Source organism: Sceloporus undulatus, chromosome 5, assembly GCF_019175285.1.
Source record: "Sceloporus undulatus isolate JIND9_A2432 ecotype Alabama chromosome 5, SceUnd_v1.1, whole genome shotgun sequence".
Taxonomy (NCBI): domain Eukaryota; kingdom Metazoa; phylum Chordata; class Lepidosauria; order Squamata; family Phrynosomatidae; genus Sceloporus; species Sceloporus undulatus.
In genome coordinates this window covers 26,074,542-26,099,732 of record NC_056526.1, presented here as the reverse complement: position 1 = coordinate 26,099,732, position 25,191 = coordinate 26,074,542, and the positions used below count along the sequence as shown (strand labels likewise).

Sequence of the window (25,191 nt, the reverse complement as noted above, 5' to 3'; positions counted from 1 at the left end):
CATCTTTAGATCAAACTGATGAGAAAGTAATGTGAGCAGTTCACTCCACTGTGGTGAATTTGGAAAGCAAAAAGAATCATTTATAGCATGTAGCTTTGGATCACTTTAAAAGCAGTAAATTATGATGGGATAATTGTTTAGGTTTTTTTTTAGGGGGTATCATAAATTGAAGAACTAAGGGAAATACAGTATGTAGTCGGTTCTTGGGATGAACTTTAATTTTAACCCTCAGCATTTATTTCTTAATTTAACATCACATAAGCATGGTCTGGAGACTAAGGTTAGAATCCTCACTTGGCCATGGAAGCCCACTGGGTGACCTTGGGCAAGTCACACACACTCAGCCTGAGAGAAAGGCAAAGGCAAAACCCCTCTGATCAAATCTTGCCAAGAAAACCCCACCTTATGGTCGCCAGAAGTTGGAAATGACTTGAAGACACAACAACAACAACAAGCTCTTTCTGCTTTTCTGTTTTCTATTTCAAGAAGAAGGCAACAACTTTCTGGGATATCTGCTGTTTCTTTTTTTTCTCTTTGCACATAATACATAATCTTCAATAGTGGCCTATCAATAATTCTCCCAGGTTTGCTTTGCCTTCTGTCTGTCTTTCTCTCTTTGCATCTCTCTCGTACATATACACAAAGTTCCTTCCATTTCCTTTCTTGCTTCATCTGGAAAGAATTTGGAAAAGTTATTCTTTTGTACTACAAAAAAGTTTGGATTTGAGTTGTCTAAAATAGTCTAAAAATAATTTTCCTAAGCTCTGCATCCAGATGGTAACTGCATTTGAGGCAAACATCACAGGGATGATATTAACAAAAGAATTAAAGAGGAAAAGCCAAGCAATAGGAAAGGGGTATGTTATGGCCAGTTTAATGGTCTTCTATTCCAGCATAAGGTATTTTGGGAGTAGTGCAAAACAGCAGCCAGTGGAAGTTGGAGAAAGCCATGTCATACAATCAGACAATTGGAATGGGCCATCAGGTCATACTCTTGCTAGATCATCCTCAGCAGTTAATTGTCCAGCCTCTTTTTGAAGCTATCCAGAGAAGGAAACTTCATAGGTATAGGACAGGGGATACGTGGCTCAGCAATACCACATGTGAAAAGGAGGTTGGGATTATTGTTGATGGTATGTAGAACATGAGCCAAAGTGTGATGCTGCAGCAAATGCAAATGCGCTCTTACTGCTTTATCACACTAGGGAGCAAACGGGATTTAAACGAGAGTTAAACTAGAGAAAACCAGGAAATGTTGTGTGATAAACATCAGGCATTTCCTGGTTTTCTCTAGTTTAACTCTTGTTTAAATCCCGTTTGCCCGCTAGTGTGATAAAGGAGATATCCCACATTAATTGAACCATCTCTTGAGACAATTGGTTCTATTGCTGAACTGCTCTCACTGTCAAGAGGTTCCTTCTAATGTTCAATTGAAATCTGCCCTCCTGTAATTTAAGAAATAATAATAATAATAATAATAATAATAATAATAATAATAATAATAATTTATTTCTTACTTGACTCCCCCCATGGATTGGGGTGGTGGACAACAACAATTAACAAACAAACAACAGTTAAAACACATTGGTTAAAACACGCATCAGTTTAAAGGACAAATAAGATGTGCATGTAGTAAAACAATCCACATCTAAAATTCATCATTTAACATTCACAATTTAAAAATCATCTGGATAAGCCTGCCAGAAGAGACTAGTATTCAATGTGCTTTTAAATTTAGACAGCGTGTGCAGTTGATGAATCTCTTCTGATTATATGAGAAGAGGCCATCCTGAAAGTAATCTGGATAAAAGCCATGTTTGTAGGGCTTTCAAGGTAATAACCAACACTGTACCTTGCTCAAAAACTGACAGAGAGTGCAGTGATTTTAATATTGGTGTAATGTGATCAATCCTGGATTTTCCAGTAATAAATCTGGCTGCCATGTTTTGAACTACCTAAAGTTTCCAAACTTGACCTCATTCTATTCTCTGAGGCAGCAGTGTGCACACATGTACCATCTTCTTTGTGGCAGTCCTTTAGGTATTTAAAAAGTGCAATCATCTCATTCCTCAGTCTTTTCTTCACCAAGCTGGACATGCCCAGCTCCTTCAATCTCTCATACATCATGTTTTCCATACCTCTTATGATCCTCATTGCCCGTTTCTGAACATACTCCAACTTGTCTGTTTCCTTCTTAAAACTAGGAGCCCAAAACTGAACACAGTACTCCAGATGAGGCCTGGACAGCACAGAATATAGTGGAACTGCTACTTCCCTTCATTTGAAACCAGAGGTTTAGGTAGTTTGTTCCCAAAGGAGTACCTTAAGCCTAGTAGTGAAGTTGTGACGCTATTGAAGCATGAAAATCTAGCAGTGGCGGCATGAGGCCACTTTACGGGCTTCTCCAAAGTAAAGAGAGCACTTGGAATGGCTGTCTTTTTCGTGGCTCTTACCCCTGTACTTGACACATTGTTTGAAGAATGTGGGTGCCTTGCAAAGTCCGAAGATTGAGCCAAAAACACTGAAATCCGAAGTGAAAACCAATGAGAAGAATCCATGGAAGAAGCCAAGTCAAAACCAAAAGTGAAAGAAGAAAACACTGAAAGCTCTTAATGTTGTTGCTGCAGTGGACAAAAAAACGAGTGAGGATACCAGAGGGGGCTTATATAGGGAGGCATGGAGGAACAGGGCTACTGCCAAAAACACCAGTTAACTACTTTGAAAGTAAGGCACAGAGACCACAAAGAAAAAACAGGGCTTAGATTTTTATTTATATTTTTAATTGACTAAGAAGCTGGTGCCATCTGACACCAGCATACCATTGACTGCTATATTTCATAATATGCCTGGACTAATCACTATTTCACTAACATTATTTTCTGTATTTCAATGACATTGAAGATATTGATGTCTGATAACTAATCCTGTTATTACACTGCATGCACAATAAAAGCAGAAGAATGGAATATGAAAAACAAAAACAAAAACCCATAAAGACAAACTGACCAAGGAAATGTGTTAGTATCTTTCATAGCTGTTTCATAATGAAAATAATTAAAGTAATTATTCCTTGCAAATTAAAAAAACCCCTTGCTAACAAATAGGGTTTCTTTCCAAGTTAATTCCAAGGAGTAGTAGAACAATTACACTTTATGTGCAAACAGTGCAACTCTAGGCTTGATGGATGACTTATGAAGCCAACTTCATTGGCAAATCCACCCCTGCACACCATCTGTCAGTGTTGAAAATTCCTTCTCCCTGGTGAAAGAATTTTGTCACTCTGGGAGCAGGTGAGAGCCATGTGGGATAGTGGTTTGAGTGCTTGACTGCGACTGAAGGAAACCAAGGTTTGAATCTGCACTCGACCATGGAAGTGTTTCACTGGTGACCTTTGGCAAAACACACACTGTCAGCTTCAGAGGAAGGCAATGCCAAACCGCCTATGAATAAAACATGCCAACAAAACCACATGACAGGTTTGCCTTAGGGTCAAGTCAGAAAACAACTTGAAGGAACAAAAGAAGAATAAGATCTGGATGTGTAGGCGCTCTCTTCACCAATAAAAAGACTACAAAGGTGAAAATGTCACCCCTTGTGGCAGAACCTGGCTTCTGACAACACAGGACCTTTGTATGAAGATGCCCTACCATCATACTACTATCCCATCATTGTAACAACCATCGATTTATTCTGGCACTCTTTTCTTTTGTTTTCACAATTTTGTAATCCACAAGGGAACTTGCCTTTTATCACATGTATATCAAGCTTGTTCAAAAGATTTTTGTGGAAGACTATCCAAAGCTTTTTGAAAATCATAAACTGTACCTCAGGTCACTCCTTCCAACATGGAGGTAGAATTTAGAGACATACCCATATTAGTCTGGAATATCAATATGCAAAGGGAACCTGTTGCACATTTGAGACTAACTGTGAGGAAGACATTGTAGGATAAGCATTTGTAGACTTGGTCTACTTCCTCAGATTGCAATGTACTTGTTGTCCCACTGAAAGAATTCTAAAGGGTAATTGAGACAGGGATCACCTTTCCAGAAGCTGTGTTGAATCTTTTTTTCAGTGGCAGGTCCTTCTATCTCAGCCTTCAACAACTGGGTGCCCTCCAGATGTTTTACACTGAGCCTCAGGCAGTTTGGGTAATGGTCAGGGATACTAGGAGCTGTGGTCCAAAATATGTTGATAGCATCCAGATAGGAAAGGCTGTTTGTTCTATGTGCAGTATCAATAATGCTTTCCAGTAATTCACCCAGAACAGATGTGAAGCTAACCAACCTTTGATTTCCAGGATTCCTCAAAATTATTTTTTAAAAATTGCCATTACAATGTCTGCTTTCCAGTCCTCTGGCACAGAGACCAATTTTTAGGGTATGCTACTTTCAGGGGAGGACAGATTAACTGTTTGGCTTTTGAGTTTTTCAAGAAGCCATAGGTGAATACCATCTGGACATGCTGGTTTGTTTTCTCTATGTTGGTAAGGTTTTATTTCTTTTCACCACTCTTTTCTTCAGTTTCTCAGATGTCCTTTCTGGAAAAAAATCAGTTAATGGACAGGATCCCACTCTCCATCTTCTGCAGTGAAAAGAGACATAAAGAACTCATCCAGCTTTTCTGGAATCTCCATATCCTTCTCTAATACTCCTTTAACTTTCTTGTTATTCCATGGTCCATCAACCTCCCTGATCAGGTTCTGCCCTGATATACAGTATTTGAAGAACCTGTTATTGTATTTATTTAGTAATTAGTTATTACACTGCTGCTTAAAATTCATTTTTGCATCAGTTCATGTTTATCTGTGTTTCTCTGTCCTCAGCGACTGAGAAAATCTTGGAGCTGTACAAATGGCACCATACTGTATGACCCTACTGTATGACACCATTCCTGACTCTTTAAAAGGGAGCCGCCCCCACTGCATAGCAACTTTATAGCTTGTGTGATGAATTATTCTCATCCAATGAAGGCAGTGCCATGTGGCGTTTAGCATGTTAGGACTGTGGCGATCTGGGTCTGAATGTCAACACTGCTGTCACTCACTCTCAGCCCCTCTACCTTACAGAATTTTTATGAGGATTCATTTTAAAGGGGGAGAAACAAGATGACACAAAGGTGGGGGGGGCACATGGGTCTTTTGGCCTGTGCATTCAGCCCCAAAGATAGCATGACAGGTGAACTGGCTCAATGAATGATTCCACAGCTGCCATGAGTTTGCAAGGTCTGAGCAGGGCCGTTAATCACAGTGTGCCTTGGGTTCCTTTCATTTATAAGGTCACCATAAGCCAAAATTAACGACAGCAATTATCAACAGCAATGTGATGAAGGAAAGAGAGTATGCTCTGTCTTTAAGGAAAAGCTATGATGGGCTGTGGGTGAAGAACAGAATTACAACTTTAGCATGGACTAAAGAAGAAAGAGGACAACGACATTAAGAGAAGGCTTAATGCAGAGCATTCATTCCATGCATGTAGGAGATGGTACACAACAGTGTACCATTTGGACTTCAGCTCCCATAACCCAAGACTATTGGCCAACACGGCTGAGGCTTCTGGAATCTGATGTCCAAAGTCTCTTAGAGAGCACAGTTTGGGGACCACTGCGTTAGAGAATTATGCCACATATTTTGTCAACAAATGACTTGTCTAGCAGTAGTAATATCATTTGTTATTATATTCAGCAACCCTTACAAATGCTTCCTACAGCCTTCTCAGCTCTTTGAAATCTCCTAGCAAAAGCCACAGCTTTTATAAGATAGTGATAAGACCAGCAGTTTTTGGACGGCAAATATTTTAAAGTCCTTGAGAAGTGAGCTGGGGAAAAAGTAAACAATTGTTTGTTGTGTGTAAGCATCTGGCTATGCAACCCCGACAGAAGCAAAGGCACTGCAGCTTTTCAATGGAAACCTCTACAGTTTTATTAGTTTATATTGTGCCTGGCTTGGATTCAGAGAAAAGAGTGAGAGAGAAAGGAGACAAAGCTACAAGGTTCAGTTCAAGCCACTGATCCTGAAAAAATGTCATAGTGAATATCAACTAGCTGCCTGTTCACTCTCTGAGTTTCAGAAAGCAAGAACTTTTTTAACTACAGCTTTTCAATTCACAACTAGGACGAAGAGAATCCAGATGGCGTGATTTGAAGGTACTCAGAGTGTAGTGAGATAATTTCCATGGGGGCCAGGGATAGAAACAAAAAATGGGGGCCAGAAAAGTTTGGGTATCAATCAGTTACTATAGAAGAGTTTTTTTGGTGAATGGGAAGCCTTTATCGGTAATGACAAAAATAACTTTCAATTAATACATTTTAATTAGTATGCTGTGAAGCTTCCAAGAAAGCAAATCAATATTTTCCATAGGCAAAAAAGTTCTGTAAACTAACAGTGACTAGTAAATGTATATCGTACAAATCATCCTACTATAAATGATATGAACTGTGACTAAAGACAAATGGGCTGTGTATCATCTGCACGCTTGTGGAGAAACTGTCTACCTGAAATTCCTTCAAATATGTCTGGGGCATCCGTAGGGGGGTGCAGGCCACACGGGGGGACACCTCAGAGAGCTGATGGGAAGGGCATGTCTTCTAGGTCTAATGGCTCTGCTGGTGGGTCAGGAACAAGATTTTCCTCCTTTTCCTGCCCAGGCAACAGTTCTGCCAGACCCAAAATGGCTGCAGGGCAGCAGAAGCAGCCCACTCCCACTGGTGGCCACTGGTAGTACTGGCTGCCTTTCTGGTCTGGCAGCTCTGCTGACCAGGTGTAAAGAGACTCGCTTCCCTCTCCCAACCACCCAGCAGCTTTCCCAGACTCAGAAATGGCTGTTGAAGAGACGAAGGGGGTATTAAAAATAGTCTGCACTGGGTGTCAAATATACAAAATATATCACTGAATATGTAACTTTCAAAAGCCAGAATTTTTTCTGATGAAACCCTGAATGCTTGTATGGTGGCAGCACATGTGTCCAAGTTGGGGGTGAATTTTCACACACACAAAGGTGAGCCCTGTGGCTTACAAAGTGTACAATCATGTGCCTGTACTTTTTAATAGAGTGTTAGTGTTGGGCTTTTGTAGGATTTTACCATTTGTTTCCTTGGGATGCCTAAACTATTTCTGAATGCTCAACAGTAATACTAGAAATATGGGTACTGAAGGGAAAAAATTAAATTGGGGGGGGGGAGGCAGAATTCTTACGTGAGAGGCAATAACCTCATTTGCCCTTCCCCAGTCGCTACATTCCTGAAGGGACTGCAAATAAATACAAGCAAGAATAAAGAGGTAGGATTTTCTTCCAGATGCTTAGGAGGATAGAGATGTATGAAAAACAATAAAACATAACTTGTCAGTGCCCAGTTGCTCTTGGTCCTTTTTGTAAAAATACTGTGCCATACTGTATATAAATGTCCTTCCCCCACCCCCAACACCCACATACACTTCAGCAGAGCGGGAGAAATTAATTTCTTCACACACTCCCCACAGATGCATCAGTAGTCAAAAGCAGGTGTCAGCTTTGACTGGTGTCACGCTTCCAAATACTTGGGTTCATCAGGCGTGAGTTTCATGAGCTTATCAATGCAGAGAAGGATAAGGGTGAGAAACCAGAGACTCCAGCCAACTGCTGCAGCAATCCAGCCATAGTCATCCACTCCAAACTGACAGCATTTGGTTGCTTCTTTGCAAAATTCAGGAGCTAATGGGAAACAAAAAGAAGAGTCCTGCAGTGATATTAAATTACTTTGCCTTAGCCTATGTTACAGATATAGCATACCCTCCAGCTATCCCAGTTTGGCAAGGTCAATCTCAATCACTGGCATTACTACAGTTGTTATCAGCCCAATGTAGTAATAAATAAATAAAACCTTTTATTTATATCTAGCTTTTTGTGAAAACAAAGTGGCGTATGACATTTAAAATTGTACAAATATATACAAACATCCCCCCCCTCAAAAAAGAGTTAAACAATCAGAATTAAAATTACATAAAAACATTAAATCTAATAACGGTGGGCAGAATCATAATATATATGGGAGAGATCATTGTATGGCCAAGTACTTTAATCTGGAAAGGCCTGTCGGAAGAGATCCGTCTTGACAGCTTTCTTGAAGCTGTCTAGGTTGGTAATTTGAAGGATCTCGTCCAGCAGGCCATTCCACAGGTTGGGAGCGGTTGTGGAAAAAGTCCTCTGGGGGGTTGCAACTGATCTGGTCTTTAGGGGCTGCAATAGGTTCCTCCCAGAGGACCTGAGTGTACAAGGCAGATTGTATGGAAGTAGGCGATTTCTTAAATAAGTTGGACCCAGGCCACGTAGGTCTTTAAAGGCGATAAGTAACACCTTGTACTGCGCCCGGAAACCAATAGGCAGCAAGTGGAGTGACTTCAACATTGGTGTTATATGGTCACTCCTAGTTGTTCTGGTGACCAACCTGGCTGACATATTCTGCACCAATTGTAGTTTCTGGACTAAGCACGAGGGTAGCCCCATGTAGAGCACACTGCAGAAATTGAGTCATGAGGTTACCAATAACTCACACTGCCAAACACTCCCAGCCACCCCATCTGCCAGCTAGGCCACCTCTGCCATGGTTGGGGGTGGGCTACTGCTATCACCAGGCAGCCTTTCCAGGTTTGGTGGGGCTGTTAAGCGAGCAAGAAAGGGCAGTTACTGACTTCCCTGCCCAGCCAGCAGACCTGCCAAACCCAGCCCCTTCACACCAGCAGCTGCTGTTCACCCTCCTCTCTGGGGTGTCTGTGGAGTCAAGCCACATTATTTCAGCAATGTAGATGCATCCTAAGACTGCTTTATTCCCTGCTAGACCCTAAGTGTAAGGGTATGATGTGGGACTAGTTGTTGGCCACCTTCTGCTTGTGAATACTAATATGATGCTCCCAAATCTGTGCAATATAAACTAAGATCTTTCTGGTGCACTGTGCTATCAGTTGTACTTTTTTCAGGATTGTGTGGGGGAAATCTGCTGGCTCCAAGTGACTAACTTCCTTCACACCTTTCTGGATTGCTAATGGTCAGCCAAGACTGTACTGTTTCATAAAGCCTTTGGTCTTTAATACCACAGTATCTTTTCTGATAATTTTAATTCTGTGAGGGTTTTTTTTTTAAACTGTTTTATGGTGTATCCAGAATGGTGTTTTTTTAAAAGAAAGAAAGACCAGAAAGTTCTAGATTTTGTTTCTGTTCTCTCTGATTTTATTTTGGAGATACACACATGTTTTGTTTACATCAGAATATTTTCTGTCTGTTCCAGATATAACCAGAGAGCCCCCCCCCCCCCAAGCTCCCTAGGTCAATTTATTTTAACCAACTATAAAATCAGAAACAACAGGAACAAAATCTAAGACTTTTCAATCAGCCTGGGTTTAAATAGTATTATTATCTGTTTTTATTTGCTGTACATCAGCTCAGAAGTCCCTGGTGGACTGAGAAACAACACAAACAAATAATACAGTAATCATTTTAAAAGGATATGTGGTCTTTGCTGAAGAGGAGAAGGTGCATATACTTACGAGGACATGAGTCGTTGCTAAAATGTACATCAGTCTCTAAAACACAAGAGAACATAGGGAGTTATGTTTTAGAATGAGAAACTGCAGAGCAGATACAAACTAATTCATCCTGAGCTAGAGTGGCACAGTGGTTTGAGTGTTGGGCTATGACTCTGGACACCAAGGTTCAACTCCTCACTTGGCCATGAAACCCACTGAGTGACCTTGGGCAAGTCACACTCTCTCAGCCTCAGGAAAAGGCAATAGCAAAACCTCCTCTGAACAAATCTTGCCAAGAAAACCCCATGGTAGGTTGGCCTTACGGTTGCCATAATTTGGAAAGGCACTCAAAAACAACAACGTTAATTGAGTGGTTGATGGTATTTACTTATTAAAGCATTTTTAGACTGTTCTTCATTATTTCAGGCATCACAGCAGTAGAGGAATAATTAAAACACCCAAAATTACAAAAACAAAAAAGGCAAAAAGTACAATACAGTATAAACAGCTTGTTAAAATGTAAAATAAACAAAAATGGTTTTAACTGGCATTGAAACAGTTACAGCTTTAGTGACAGTGACATCTCCAGGGAGAGAGTTTTTCTTAGCTGAGGAGTTGCAAAGGCATTCTGTTGATGTCCTTCATATGTGAAAATTTCCTTACACATGTGATTGTAATTTTTTTTGGAGGCGCCAATATGGAACGTCCCTATCCAGTTAAAGGTTATGAAAGTGGAGTTATGTATGTGGCTTCATTGCACTTCATTGTGCATTGCATGATTTCACATTATGCATTGATTGCATGTGTCCACGATTGCACATCAATGTGTGATGCACATTTGTTTGTTTAGCATCACAATTCTGTAACAAAAAGGCATAGCACAGCTGAATCCTAACTCCATGAGTGTAACATTATGCTACATCTCTTTAATGTAGGATCTTGGCCATACATGTTGAAGTTCTTTTATCCGAAAGGCTTGGGACAAGAGGTGTTTTGGATTTTGGAATTTTGTTTTATTATCATTTAGAATGCCTGTATTTGCGTATACATACATAATGAGACATTTGGCAGTGGGAGCTAAGTCTAAACACAAAATTAATTTATGTTTCATATACACCTTATATCCATCACATGTATGTAATTTTATACAATATGTTTAATAATTTTGTGCATTAAACAAACTTTGCATACATTGAATTATCAGGGAGCAAAGGTGTCACTATCTGAGGCACCCATGAAAAAAGTTTTGGATTTTGGAATATTTCAGATTGCAGAATTCTGGATAAGGGAGACTCAGCCAGTATAATACATGTGTGATATTTAGAGAAGAATTTTCCTTGATAAGGAGTATAATATAGGGAAAGTTATTTGAGCCTGTTTAAGCAAGCATAGGCAAAATACAGACCTCCAGATACTGTTGGACTGAACTATCAGCATTCCTCATCACTAGTTATACTGGCTGAGGCTGCTGGTGTTTGCAGTTGAGCAACAGCTGGTAGGCCTCATGATTCCCACCCCTACACCCCACAACTGTCCCAATATGGCAGGGAGAGTCCTGACTAATCCTCTGTCATCCCAGTTTTTCAGCTGCTTTTAAAAAGTACCAGTTTCTCTCTCCTCTTCCTACTTTGTCCCTTTGTCCTCAGCTTACTTCAATTGCTGCAAACAGATTCCATAGGGCAAAAGCATCTGCATTCAATTAACTCATCAAGAGGAGAGGAGAGGAAAGGAGGGGGCAAATCTTATTTTTACAAGTAGCCTCAGCCAAAAGCAAACTTGCAGACTTGTTAATAACTTTTCCAGTCTTGACCACACTCGGATGTTGTTTGGCCACATGTGTCCTGATTTTCATTTATGAAATGGTGGAGGGCATGCACTCCTGCTTTAATGGTATATAACAGATATTGCCAAGAAGACCTCATGATTCATTCGCCATAAGTCAGAAATGACTTGAAGACACACAACAACAAACCAGTACCTTGAATTGGTCTCAAAAGAAATAAACAACCTATTCATTCATGCCTCCTTTCTCCCAGAGTGGAACCCAAGGCAGCAGATTAAAAACAGTAGATTAAAAACATTTACAATAAAATTTAAATATAATGAAAATCACCTCATAAAACACACTAAAAGCATTTTTTTAAAACAACTGAAAGTTTAAAAGATAAAACATGCCCAATAAAAAGCCCCCTGTACTTATACAAAAATCAGCTTGATCAAAAACATCCTTGCCTACTGGCAAAAGGAAAGCAGGGAGGGGAGCAGCCTAGCCGCCTATGGAAGGGAGTTCCAAAGGGTAGGAGCAGCCACTGAGAAGGACACTCTGATGTCCTCACCAAGTGAGCTTGTGATGGTGGTGGGATTGAGAAAAAGCCTCTCTCTGAAAATCTTCGAGCTCTGACAGGTTCGTATGGGGAGATATGTTCTTTAAGGTAGTCTAGCATAGACCTAAGCAGTGTAGGGTCTTATAGGTCATGACCAGCACTTTCAATTGTGTCCAAAAACGAACCAGTAGCCAGTGAAGACAGGTAACATTCTTAAAGGATGCCCTTCTCCTGCATTCATTTTGTTGCTCTTAAGAAGATATCAAGCACACATGACCCACTCTCTCCTCTGAGTCAAAGGTAGATTTCCCCTTCAAGCAATTACCTCCCATAGTCATTTGTAACAATCTTTAAGTAAGATAACCCAAATTTTTAGTATAAGTAGCCTATGCATTGTCCTTTTTTCAATGGAAATATAATACATATTGGGGGAAGAGCCTGCCTCTTGCAAAATAGTATTTGTTGCATTGAACAGTACCAGAAATACTACAATTTAAAAATAAATGTCCTGATGACTGTAAGAAAGCATATGCATTTTATAATTCAAGCACAGGTATCACCCCAAATCTCCCTCCGCCCCTCCAGTAGCAACTTTCCAATCACCTCTCCAGGCCCATTCAGAGCTTGGAAGAAAATATAATAATCTGGGGGACTGAACCTCCCAGAATCAGGCTGGTGGATTCTGGAAAGTGCAGTCCCCTGGATTAATTTTTCCAGGCTCTGTGTACAACCACAGTGTTGCTATCCTAGCTACAACTCTAGTTCTGAGAAATGGGAGTGGGGGGTAGATCACCTTGTGAAAAAGAGTTCCGCGATACAGAGGACAGCAAGAAGACGAGGACAGCGATACGAGCCAGAAGATCCATTGGTAAATGTTGAACCCCAGCCCCAAAGAGCTGTGGTGTTAAGGACCAAAGTCACCAGCAGTTACCAGAAAGGTGAGTGCAGCAGTGCAAGGCAAAGTCAAATGTATCCAGGCCAGTGGGAGGAGAAAATTCACTTCCTTCTGTGCTGGGACACCTTGAATTCACCTATTGCCAGCTGAGTCTAACCCAAATGGAAAAAAACAACAGCCAGTCCTCCTCCCAAGCTGTGTGATGCTCTGGGCTTCCAGGGAAGTTAACAGCAAACATAATGAAGCACACATATTTCCTTACATGCTGTGATTCTGTCTTGACATTTCTCTTTCCAGCATTTGAACACATGATGTTCCTAGAATAATTTGGATAATAGCTCCTGAAATTGTAAAAAACGGTATATAGAAATCCTAAAACCCTGATGAAAACCAAGAGTTCAAAAACATATTAGGTTTTACAATTCTAGGGAAATAATAAATACACACCTCTGGAACTCTGGCATGTTCTTTACTGCAGAGTGACAGCACTTGGACTGCCATGGCTCCGTCCTATGGAATCCTGGGATTTGTAGTCTAGTGAAGTACTGCTGAGACCCCAAATCCCAGGCCTTTCAAACTGGTGGTCCATAAATGGGTGCCAATGTCCAACTCATCTGCTTTTAGTAACTGGAAAGCTTTCATGAAAGAAATAACTCTAGCCAATGGGCACAAATATGGCACCATTTCTGGGCACATGGAGGAAAAAGCCTTCATGCTTCCCAAACCAGATTGATACCTGAAGCACCAAGCTAATCTACTCCCCTGGACTAGAGCTGGCAGCAGAGAACTCAGTCTCCCAACAAACCACAAATCTCTGGATCCCATAACCCTGTCCTATCGTCCTGGCACCTATCCACCATGGCAGTTAAAGACTATCAGACAGCCATCATTGTGTACACCCAGCAGACTGCAAGTGTTTTTTATTTACTTGGTTTTTATTCTTTCAATTTCCCACCCCCATCTTCAGATTTTTAGCCCAAGAGAATCTGCTGCCTGGGGCAGAGCAGCAAATAGTGCCAGCTACCCACCCACCCACTCCTAATTCAAGATGCATGCTGCCCAAGGCTAACCAAGTTATTTTGGCACTTGAAGAAAACTGACAGATGGATTTTAATGTGGAGAGGAAAAACACAGTTTGGTTCCATAGACTAACCAAAGGGCTAATGCAAAAGTTAACGTTTTCTTAACAAAAATGACCTGAACTCAGTTTTATCAAACCCTATCTCCCATGAACCAATATTTTTCTGTAAAGTTCTGTATGGAAGAACAGTTTTGTTTTACATTTCAACTTCTAAGGACATTGCCACATCCTACAGCCAGTCTTCCAAAGAGCCATAATTGTTGGATCTGCTGTCTTTCTGTCTGTTGCTGTTCAAACCAGATTGGGATGGTTTTGCCTCTCCTTTGTGTAAAGGGCACAGTAGTCATGTTTACACAGCTCAGGGGGCGTGGGACGTAGTGAAAGGAATTACCGTTCAACTCACTATAATCCTGATGCAAAATGAACCTCTTAGGCTTATAGCTTCTTTACCCAGTGCATTAAAAAAGACCCTCAGGTGGGATACAGACCAGCAAAATGTAGCGTGGTGGCGGCAACAGTAGGGATAGGGATCGCGCACCATTGAGACACTCCCTAATCCTAGTACGTACTACTACTACTACTAATAATAAATCTTTATTTTTATACTGCTTTTCCTGGGAGATCAAAGCAGTTCACAGGCAAATACCGATGTACAACACATCGTATTACAGCATAAAATACAGTAAAAAAACATTCCACTAAAAACCTCATATAAAAACATCCTATAAAAACAAATTCACATCTTGCAATCTCTTAATTACAAATTATCATCATAAATACTCATAACATTGGAGGATGATGGGATAGGAGGATAATTATCTCTATGAAGGATTAGGGGGATATGCCAAGCGGAATAAGTAAGTCTTCAACGCTTTCTTAAAGCGTTGGCACAGCTTCTGGCCTCTTAGGATTAGCCTAGTACGTACTGGGGGCAGTAAAATGGCGGGCATCGCTATTTTGACATGACAGACACTTAGCGTCCGCACGTCCCGGCGTCATAAAGACGTCATGAGTGTGCCACTGGTGCACTGCAACATCTTTATGGTGCCGCATGAAGGACCCGCTTTTTGTAGGTCCTTTTTGCTGTGCGAGGGAGCCACGCGGTTTGTCCGCTGCAGCTCCCTCGCGCAGCAAAGCATGAAGCCGGCAGACTGCCCTTTTTGGGTGGTCTGTATAGCATGTCAGCTCTCTTTAACTTAGAGCCCATACAGACAGGCCAAAATAAAGCTGGTTCAGGTCACTTTCGAAATATGCTGTTTAAATGATGCATGTGTCCTAAGAGGCCAGAAGCTGTGCCAAAGCCACGCTCCTGTTCTGAGGACTGGAGTGCAGCTTTGGCGCAGCTTCTGGCCTCTTACGATGTGTGTGTCATTTAAACAGCATACCTCCAAAGTGACCTGAAGCAGCTTTATTTTGGCCTGTCTATACAGGCCCAAAGATTTTTAAAAACTGGGCTGCTTAAAGGAGGGCCCCTTTCACACTACACAATTCCAATGGCTATCAAAAAGGGGATCTGGAGGTGTGTGTTTTTTTAACATATTGGGTGGAACGGGTGAGACAGGCTTAACTGCTCTGCCCTTAGAAAGCACACACAGCTACTATAGGTTCAACTAGAGTATAATTTCATTCTTTCCCAGCTCATTTTTATTGCATTGTTCACTGCAGTCATGCTGCTCCAGCCTGACACCAAAAATCTGTGTTTCTCCAGCCCTCCTTCACCATCTTTCCAATAACAATGCTACTAAAAAAATTCCAGCCAGACAGAGAATGAGGAGGGGGGTTGGGTAGGCATAAAAATACTTTGTAAAAAGGACCTTCTTTGTTAGAAGCTTTGTTAACTAAGGTATGCCTGAATTCCACTATAACTGCCGTGGCAGCATTCCATAGAATCTTGGGGTTCGTACTGTAGTTTATAATTATTATATTTATTTAGGCCATATTTATAACTGTTAGCCAGTGGCATCATTAGGGTTTATGGGAAATACAGAGTCCACCAGGTGACACTCTAAGAGGGGTGACACCACAGGTCCTAAGAGATCTGTGTCTCTTTTATTTTATTTTATTTTATTTTATTTTTTAAAAGCCCACATTTTATCAAATTTTCACTTTAACCACATGAAACTACAGTATGTACATGTAAACGCATTTATTCTGTGTGTATGATATCATAATTTCAAGGTACAAATTTAATTTTATTAGTCATGCCTTCTCATGAGGTGGCCAATGTATGTATGACAGCCTCAGTTTGATCATCTAGGCTTCAAGGGATATGTCGGGTTTAATCTGTTCAAGGACCCATTTGTTTGACTTTTTTGCTGTTCACGGTAGCCTTAGCAGCCAAAAACTCAAACAAATGAGCCCTTGAACAGATCAAGCCTGACATAGGAATGCCTTATTAGAAAAGATGATAATGCTGGAAAAAGCAGAGGGTAGCAGAAAGAGAGGAAGACCACACGCCCAATGGATAGACTCAATAAGAGAGGTTATGGGCAGGAATTTGCAGGACCTAAGAAGAGCAGTAGAGGATAGAGGGGCTTGGAGATATCTCGTCCACAGAGGCACCATGAGTCTAGGGCAACTCGAAGGCACTTAACAACAAACAATATAGTAATTTAAGGGTATAATTTAAATTTTAATAGCTGTTTATGTCACAACTGTTGCCATTGCATTCAGTGATATATGGGAATTACGATTTACAAGTAACATGAATACAAAAAAATTTTCTAAAGATTCTGTGTGGTGTGGTATGGAAGGAGGTCAATGGGGTGTGTATGACACTGTGAGTTACTGTGCCGGGTGATGCCAACCCTAGTGACACCACTGAATTGACCCATGGCCTGTTAAGGTAGAGGATGGCAGCTTCCCTGTAAAAAGCATGGGTCTTTTGATGCTTGATTATTGTTTTCCAATCTTACAACAGACCACTGTGACCCAGGCAGATTGGCTGCCCTTTACACTTAGCCCATTTTAAGAGCTGTTGACTAAACAGGTTAGGTACAGGCTTTGCTTTGTACAGCACAGCATTCCTAGTTGGGGCAACAACAGCAGTAAAACAAGAAAACACATAACAATTACAGTATACTGTATTTTCCTGCTCAGACTCTTCTATCAGACCAACTAGATGTGTATTCAACACATAAACCATTTGGCTGCAAGGGAGGGAACTTTATAAACTGAAATGAGCGGAGAGTGGAGAGAGGGAAAAGCCACTCCTTCTCTCTACTCTTGCTCTCCTTAAGTTTTCCCTATGACAGCTCTGCTACAGGAAATAATCCATCAGGGAGAAAATGTGTTAAAAATACAGAAGAGTAGGCAAGCTAAGATGGGGATGGGATAGAACTGTTCCATTCCCCTGTACATATATACCATTTTAATATAGCAAGTTTGCCCTTCTTTATAATCTAATGGATACACATATGCTTAACAGAGAGATGTGAAGACCTGGAGAAGAACACAAAAAATCCAGAAACATCCCCACCCCTATTTTTTTAAAATCCTTATTTTTCTGACAAAATTTGAAAATATTAATTATGGAATATTTGCTTTTAGATTGAGAAATAAAATGTTTATGCCAAGATATTCATGCATTTACTCCCTCCAAAATTATTTCGTAAGACAATGTACAGGATCAGACAACAAGAAGGGGCTGAGTCTCCTTTATCTAGAATTCCGAAATCTGAAATGCTCCAAAAACCAAAACTTTGTTTCATGGGTGGTTGAGATAGTGACACCTTTGTTTTCTGATGGTTCAGTGTACACTAACTTTGTATCATGCACAAAATTACATAAAATATTTTATAAAATTACCTTCAAAGCTATATGTATAAAGTGTATATGAAACATAAATGAATGTTGTGTTTAAACTTGGGTTCCATCTCCAAGATATCTCATTATGTATGTATATGCAAATACAGGTACGCCAAAATCCAAAAATACCTGAAATCCAAGACACCTTTGGCCCCAAGCACTGATACTCAACCAGTGCTGCGATTCCTGGTCTTGCTTTCTTTTTCTCAGTTCCTTTTAATGGAATGAGAGCTTTATGTTGGCTTAACATTATGGAGAACTAGTGAAGACCAAAAAAATTTAATTCATTTTGCTAATGCCAATGCAGTATTTCTCTCTTTTACTAACCACCCATTCCACCCCTGTTTTCTCATAAACTGAAAAACCAAAGAGTTCAGGCCTTTGTGGCTCCATTTCTAACAAAAACCTAAATTTTTAAAAAGTAAATTCCATTGGTAATTATTGTCTGAATAAACTACTAATATATTATTATTATTATTATTATTATTATTTGGCATAAAACTATAATGTTTGATTAGAATTTTATGCCAAACCAAATTAGATGTAATACATTTTATATTCCTAAAGTAGCAAAGTGACTTTCAAGCTATAAATAGTACTAAAGCAGCATTTTCCCATTATCCCCCCAAAGATTTCCATCGTTTTCCAGAAACTCACCCTGGAAATAATGTTTCCCCCCCATGGCTTCATAATTTCCAGAAATTTGACATCACTAATGCTCAATAAGCACCTGGTAAAATTTAAATATTTGGAGTATAATTCCCAGAATCCTCCAGCCATCATGGCCAGGGGATTCTGGGTACTGCCATTAAAAAACCCTTAACAACTTTCCCAGAACACTGAACACCTGCACACACACACACACACACACATTTTGTTTAGGTTTTTTTTCCCCTTCCAAATTATGCTGGAGAACTGTGGTTGGATCACCCAGACATTCAAAACAATGCTAACAAAATTAACAGAAAGGCATTCTCAGGCAATGTTCAGTTTCTTCAGAGCTGTGGAATAGTTACCCCCTCCCTCACATTCTGTTTGGTTACTGAAAATTGCAGGGTTTTTTATCTTCATTTAAAGCCTTCATTAGATCTTAATCTTGATTTATTTTAGTTTGTGGTGTTTTATTCTCACGATTGTTTTTAACCCACCTTGTAATTTTTCTGGTTCCTCAGTGCCACACTGAGAGACTGTTTAAGGCGGCAAAGGAATAGCCTACACATATATGTATTATGTGCATTGCAGCACATTTTCACACATTTGCATAAATGGTTAATTGTGTTCACTTTCCTGCGTACATTTGCATCTGTTTGCATCTATTCACCCATGGATTTTGGTATCTATGGCGGTCCAGGAACCAAACTCCAGCAGATACCAAGGGCCCACTGTATAGATGATAGCCAGAGGTATTTGAGTTCCATTCTACTGTATCTGCTTAGAGGCCAGTGGTGGCTGGTGCTTTCCATGTCCATGAGACAGTGAATCAGTTCTTGACTTAAGTCTGAACTTTAAAGGACTTTATCCAAGGTGCCCAACCATTCTCCCAAAACAGGTTCAGCACCTTGGATAACTTCCTAAAAGTTCTAACTAAAACCTGGCGCAGATTCATTGCCCCACTGACATGGAAGCCTCTAGCTACCACTGCTAATGAGAAAAGTATTGCCTCCCTTTTCACAGAACAAGGTGTCGAATCACCCACACACACATAGTGTGGCTGTGGCAAGCGGGAAGGCCTGAAGTTGTTGTTACTGACAACACCCCACTGCTGACACAACACCATTAGTTCTTATCGGACAGATTGGATGGGAAAGGTTAGGCCAAGCAAGGTGGATTCTGGTCCTTTCCACTCAGTGGCTAGGGGACAAGTAGGCTCTCTTTGGTTGGGACCAGTTGGGGCCAGTTTGTCTAATTTTCTATCTAAGAAAGAAACTGTAGGCTCTCCTAATGGTTCATTTGCTGTTCTGCTAAGCCAGAAGCAGCTGCAGGATTTCCTACACAGAGGAAGAAAAACCAAAGAGAGCAGATAACTGAGGTGAGATCTGGATAACTCCAACCTTTCTCTAGAGGAGATAGAGACCTTTCTCCACTTTTTGTGGTCCTTACTGATTTTCCCCGAAGGGAGGGGGAATTACTTTCATATATAGATGGCAAACATTTCCCCCTAACCTGCCTCCTCTCCTTGGGGAGAAGATAATGTAAGCCTTGATTAAATAGCTAAATATGTCTGCTGAAACCGGCAATTAACATTTAACAGGTTCTGTGATTGCTGGTGTGCTTGATGTAATTATAACTTTAGTATAGAAAAGCCAACCAGAGTCTAGGAAAAACTGAATGTGAATGATTATTCATTTTCCTAAACATATATGGATGAGAAACACAAATGATATGTTACAATGGTGGTGATGATGATGGACAGGAGATTAATATGAGTAGCAATATTACAGTGAAGATATGCGGAGATAGTCTATTAAGTTTTAGGCTGAAGGACATTTGTGTTGTAAGTCATCCTGTGGGTTTTGTGGTGATGGGAAGAGATAATGTATGCATACCGTCCAACTGTCCTGATTTGGTAAGGACAGTCCCGATTAAATTTCTGTCACCCCACTTTTTCATCTGCTTTTAAAATGTTTTCATTTCTCTTTCTAACTTGTACTCAGCTTACTTCAATTCCTGCAAAGTGGGTTCGAGGTGCAAAAGTAGTTTGCACTCAATTAATTCAGCAGAAAGGAGAGGAAAGAAGTGGGCAGAATCTTTCCCTTCCCAGGAGGCTCAGGCAATATCAAACTGTTGCAGCCTCTCCTAGCTTGTGTGTTCTTCCTCATTAATAACATTCGCTGTCTTGACCACACTCTGATGCTACTTGTTCACAGATGTCCCAGTTTTTATCTGTTATTTTTTTTTGGGGGGGGGGGGGGGAATATGTGTACCTTAATTATGCCAATTTCATGAGTTAGGAGAGGGAACCCAAGCTCAGTGTTTGAACAGAGACAGGGTACTTTGAAAGTCTATGGTTGAATCTCTAGTATCTTCATTGAAAAAGATCATGTAGCAGATGATGGGAATTTTTTTCCCCTGGAAAACCACTGTACTATCAGAGTTTCTGGGCTTCCAACCCTGTTGCTAGATGGGCTAAGTACAGTTGGCCCTTCTTATACATGGATTTTTTTATACATGGATTCAAGCATTCACAGTTTGAAAATGTTCAAAAAAAGTATACATTTCAAATATCAAACATTGATTTGCCATTTTTTTTTATAAGGGACACCATTTTGTTGTGTCATTATATTTAATGAGACTTTAGCATACACTGATTTTGTTATACACAAGGGTCCACTGTACTGTATAATGCAGCTTTCTATATTCTGGAAGACTTTCTTGGGTAATCAAGCTATAGGTTATGACCTTAGTGGCTTAGAGGACTCCAGTTCTTGTGTTTAAAGTCTCTAGTCCTTGTGAGCACTGAGATTCAATTTTTCTGATCCAGTTTTGCAAGGACTAAGGGTGCACCAACACTGCAGAAATACAGTGTGCTGGGGTTTGGTTCCAGGCCCCTCAGTGGAGACCAAAATCCATGGATGGTCAAATCCCATTAAATACAGTGGCATAGTAAAATGGTGTCCCTTATGTAAAATGGCAAAATCAGGGTTTGATTTTTTTGAATTTATATATTTTTGAATAATTTCAATCTGTAGATGGTTGAAGCGGTGGATATCGAATCTGTGGATATGGAGGGCCAACTACAATCCAGTTTGACACCACTTCCACTGTCATGGTTAACTGCCCAGATTGGTTTGCCAGAGGGCGGTATACAAATAAATATTATTATTATTATTATTATTATTATATTATTATGGCTCAATGCAGTGGAATTCTGGGAATTGTAGTTTGTTGTGGCACAAAAGTTTTGCTTTGCTTTCATAGATTGAAGGAAACATGAATAATTAGGTTCCCCCCCCCTGGTTTGGCAGGGACCATTTCTATTAATTCTCTGTCATCCCACTTTTTCAACTATTTTAAAAATGTCTCAGGCGGGGTACAGACCGCCGCTTTGCGGCGGTCTGCCGCCGCCGCCAGTAGGTCCGCGGGGGAGCCGGAGCCTTCAGACGGCCCGACTCCCGCGCGGACCGAAAAAAGAAGCTCCAAAATGGAGCTTCTTTTACCGTCGCGTTTGCGACGTAGCGAGGCGCCAGGGGCGCGCTCGCTACGTCACAAGCGGCGCGACACGTCTGGACGCTGTGCGTCCAGTACGTAAAGATGGCGGCGCCCGTATGAACAGGGCGCCGCCATCTTGTACGTATTCAATACGTACTAGGGTTAGGGGGGTGAGGAAGCACCGCCCTTTCTTAACCCTAGTACGTATTGTATACGTACTATTTGGCGGTCTGTAAACCGCCTCAGTTTCTTTCTCCTTTTGTCACTTTCTGCCTTTGTTCTCCACTTGTTTCCATTGGTGCAAAATGAGTTCAAATTGGAAAAGTAGCTTGCACACAATTAACTCATGGGGCGGGGTGGGTGGAGGTGGAGAGGACAAGGAAGTTTACTGGGGATAAAACATTCCCCGATGCGTTACAACGGGCATGAGTGGGGCCGCGCACGGAGCGTGATGGGAACCCGATGGGGCCCAGAACGCTAGTTTACCACACAGGGAACGCTGCTGCCGCGCATTCCCATCATGTTCCCATCGGGTTCCAGGGGATGCCATTTCTGGGAATGCTATTGAAACAGTTCCCAGAAATGGCGTCCCCTGGAACCCGATGGGAACGCGATGGGAATGCACGGCGGCAGCAGCGACGTTCCCTGTGCAGTAAACTAGCATTCTGGGCCCCATTGGGTTCCCCTCATGCTCCGTGCGCAGCCCCGCATTGTAACGCATTGGGGAATATTTTATCCCCGGTGCGGTAAACTTCAGAATCTCACTGTTCTCAGTAGGATCAGGAAAAAGCAAATTGCTCTACTAACTTGTGTTATAATTTCCACCTTGACCACACTCTGATGTTGCTTGCCACATGTGCTCCAGTTTTCACCTGTGTAATGTTGGGGATATATATGATTATAGGCCAGGACATAAATATTGTTGTACAAACAAACAAACAAACAAACAAATGCAGTCTCAGGGCTGTCTGTGGGCCTAGGGCCACAAACTATCTGCTTCTTTTCAACATGTTGAATCAAATCACTTGGATATGTTACACAAACATCCTTTCACTTAGGACTGCAATATCTCAGGGTTTGGCTTGTTTTCTGCATTCCTCAGGGCAAGCAAGAACAATATCGAGGTGAAAGCACTGTCATGAATATATACACCTATACAGATAGAGAGAGGGCCCTTGGTATCTGCTGGGGTTTGGTTCCAGGACCCCGTGGATACTAAAATCCATGGATGATCAAGTCCCATTAAATACAACAGCATAGTAAAACACTGTCCCTTATTAATGGCAAAATCAAGGTTTTCTTTTTGGAATTTTTAAAAAATATATTTTCAAACCATGAATGGCTTTGGAATCTGTGGATAATGAATCCATTGGATGTGGATGGCTGACTATACATACATTTATATGTACACATACCCAGTCAGTCCTCTGTATTCATGAATTCTACATCCATGGAGTCAATTATGCACGACTTGAAAATATATATATATATATATATATATACCCAACAAGTTCCAAAAAAGCAAACTTTGATTTTCTCATTTTATAAGGGACACTATTTTACTACCCCAATGCATATACTGGGACCTGAGCATCCACAGATTTTGCTATCCATAGGAGGTTATGGAACAAACCCCCAAGGGCCCATTGTATAATTTCTCATTTTTTAAGGCCTGCTGTTTTTATGTGAATGCTGCACTCTGTCGTGTAATTGTGGTTAATACTTAATGAACCAGCAAGGGTTGTCCCTTGTGACCCCATCAGGGTCTGAACCTTGTGATATCACATGAAGTCATCCCTATGTGTCAGGTTGTGGCCCTGAAACCCCAGCATTTGACGTTGCCATGTTTTGGCAGCTCTATGCACACAGCAACATTTCATTGCACATCTCACATGTCAACTTCTATGTTTGTAAAACAGCCCAAGTGAGTTAATTGATAGTCAGGAGGCCAACTACAGGCAGCAGGAATGAAAGAAGAAGTGTGTGTGTGTGTGTGTGTGTGTGTCATGTGCCTTCAAGTCATTTCCAATTTATGGCAACCCTAAAGCAAACTTATCATGGGGCCTTCTTGATGAGTAGGTAGCTATTCTCCTCCTGCTCAGGGTGACCAGACATTGGAGATTATCAGATGGGGGATGAAACGTCCTTGTCCCGTTCTTTTCCCACTTTCATAGCGCGATCACGATAAGATTTTCATATGACGTCGCACTTATTCGGACATTATCCCGTCCAGAAAGCGTGATTTACTGCAATTTTGTGAAAGACTTTCAAACAACATTGTGCAGATCCCATCATTGTCCCGGCATTGAAGCGGTATTGCCCAGCATTTTGCATTAATAGGAGTTCGGGTTACTGCAATGCTGCATCAATGACGGGACAATAGCCCTGGGAGCTGAAAGCCTTTCACGGCATCACAGTCAAAGACAGGATAAGGATGAGGGAGCAATCTCATCCTTATCTCGTACCCTTGAGATAATCTCCATTCTCTTTTTCCAAGACATGTCCTACATGATTGTTATCGTAGCTTTACGATATTAATGTTAATATGTATTAATATGTATTATGTTAAATTAATTTTGAAGAATGTATGCCTTAGGCAGGTTTATTTTATTTTATTTTTAACTGATTGTATGTACAGCGCTGTGTAAATTTACAGTACTCTATAAATAAAGCTTAATAATAATAATAATAATAATAATAATAATAATAATAATAATAATAATTTTCAACCTTTTGTCCAGGAGGAATTCCAAAATGTCCTCTATTTTGAGCATGGCCATGAAGTGTGAATTTCTATTTACTATTTTTTCCTACATTTTTCTTGAAAGTCCTATATTTTGCAGTGTCTTGTCCTCCTTTGCCGTTAAGACATTCTGGTCACCATTCTCTTGTTTCCCTTGCTTTGCTGCTTTGGATATACGTACCTCCCTTCCTAAAGAGGGAGCAGTGCTGGTTTTATAGGCCTATTTCTTTCCTAGCCTACCTTGGTCCTTTTTTTGCAGCAGGAATGAGGCAACAGCAACAGGAAAAGTTTTCAGAACTGTGTAGGAAAGTGATACGGAGGAAGCATACTTTCCATTTTTGCTTTCTTTCAGGGTCAGTAATATTCTTTGGGCTTGCATTATGGAATGAGAAGTTTGCCGTATGGAAGGAGAGAAGCCATTTACTTAGCAGGCATGGGCATAATCCATACATCATGTTTGCTATAGAGCGTGGAAAATGTTACTCACAAAATCTATCCACCAACATGGTCATTGGCCATATTTCGTGGGAGGGGGGGAGATTCTTTGACTCATAATCCCAAAAACATTCCCCCCCCCAAACTCTGGTTTATCAGTACATTCCAGTATTGAATGCTGCTGCAGTTCTGTAATTAATGCCTTTTGGTTCTTAAGTGGGCCCTTTTTGTTCCTAAGTGGGCCACTGGGCCCTTGGTATC

General features: G+C 40.8%; 2 protein-coding genes across 8 annotated transcripts in view; one reads left to right on the top strand and one right to left on the bottom strand.

The window, feature by feature from the left end:
• Positions 1-5,703: 5,703 nt before the first annotated feature.
• On the bottom strand, positions 5,704-24,652 carry TMEM213 (transmembrane protein 213). 3 transcript variants are annotated; one of them, XM_042470355.1, is made up of 4 exons: positions 24,483-24,652; positions 22,560-22,624; positions 9,518-9,553; positions 5,704-7,688 (listed from the first exon to the last, which is right to left on the bottom strand). In XM_042470355.1, exons 2-4 carry the CDS (start codon positions 22,606-22,608, stop codon positions 7,519-7,521), a joined length of 255 nt encoding a protein of 84 aa, XP_042326289.1. In that variant the 5' UTR covers positions 22,609-22,624; positions 24,483-24,652; the 3' UTR covers positions 5,704-7,518. The 3 variants fall into 3 exon arrangements, 2 of the variants coding, with proteins under 2 accessions (XP_042326289.1, XP_042326288.1); XM_042470354.1 differs by lacking the exons at positions 22,560-22,624; positions 24,483-24,652 and adding an exon at positions 12,614-12,731; XR_006104256.1 differs by lacking the exon at positions 22,560-22,624 and having other exon boundaries at positions 7,603-7,688.
• The window catches only part of ATP6V0A4 (ATPase H+ transporting V0 subunit a4), a 50,135-nt gene continuing 44,541 nt past the window's right edge, over positions 19,598-25,191 (top strand). The window contains exon 1 of one of the 5 annotated variants that reach the window (XM_042470351.1): positions 19,598-19,632. Coding sequence is in view for 2 of the 5 variants with exons in the window: in XM_042470348.1 (XP_042326282.1) it covers positions 22,761-22,876 (116 nt within the window). In the remaining 3 variants the exon portion in view is untranslated. Of the gene's footprint in view, positions 19,633-22,754; positions 22,877-24,740; positions 24,849-25,191 lie in introns of those variants that run through there. The other 4 variants (XM_042470353.1, XM_042470348.1, XM_042470350.1 and 1 more) reach the window with 4 other exon arrangements.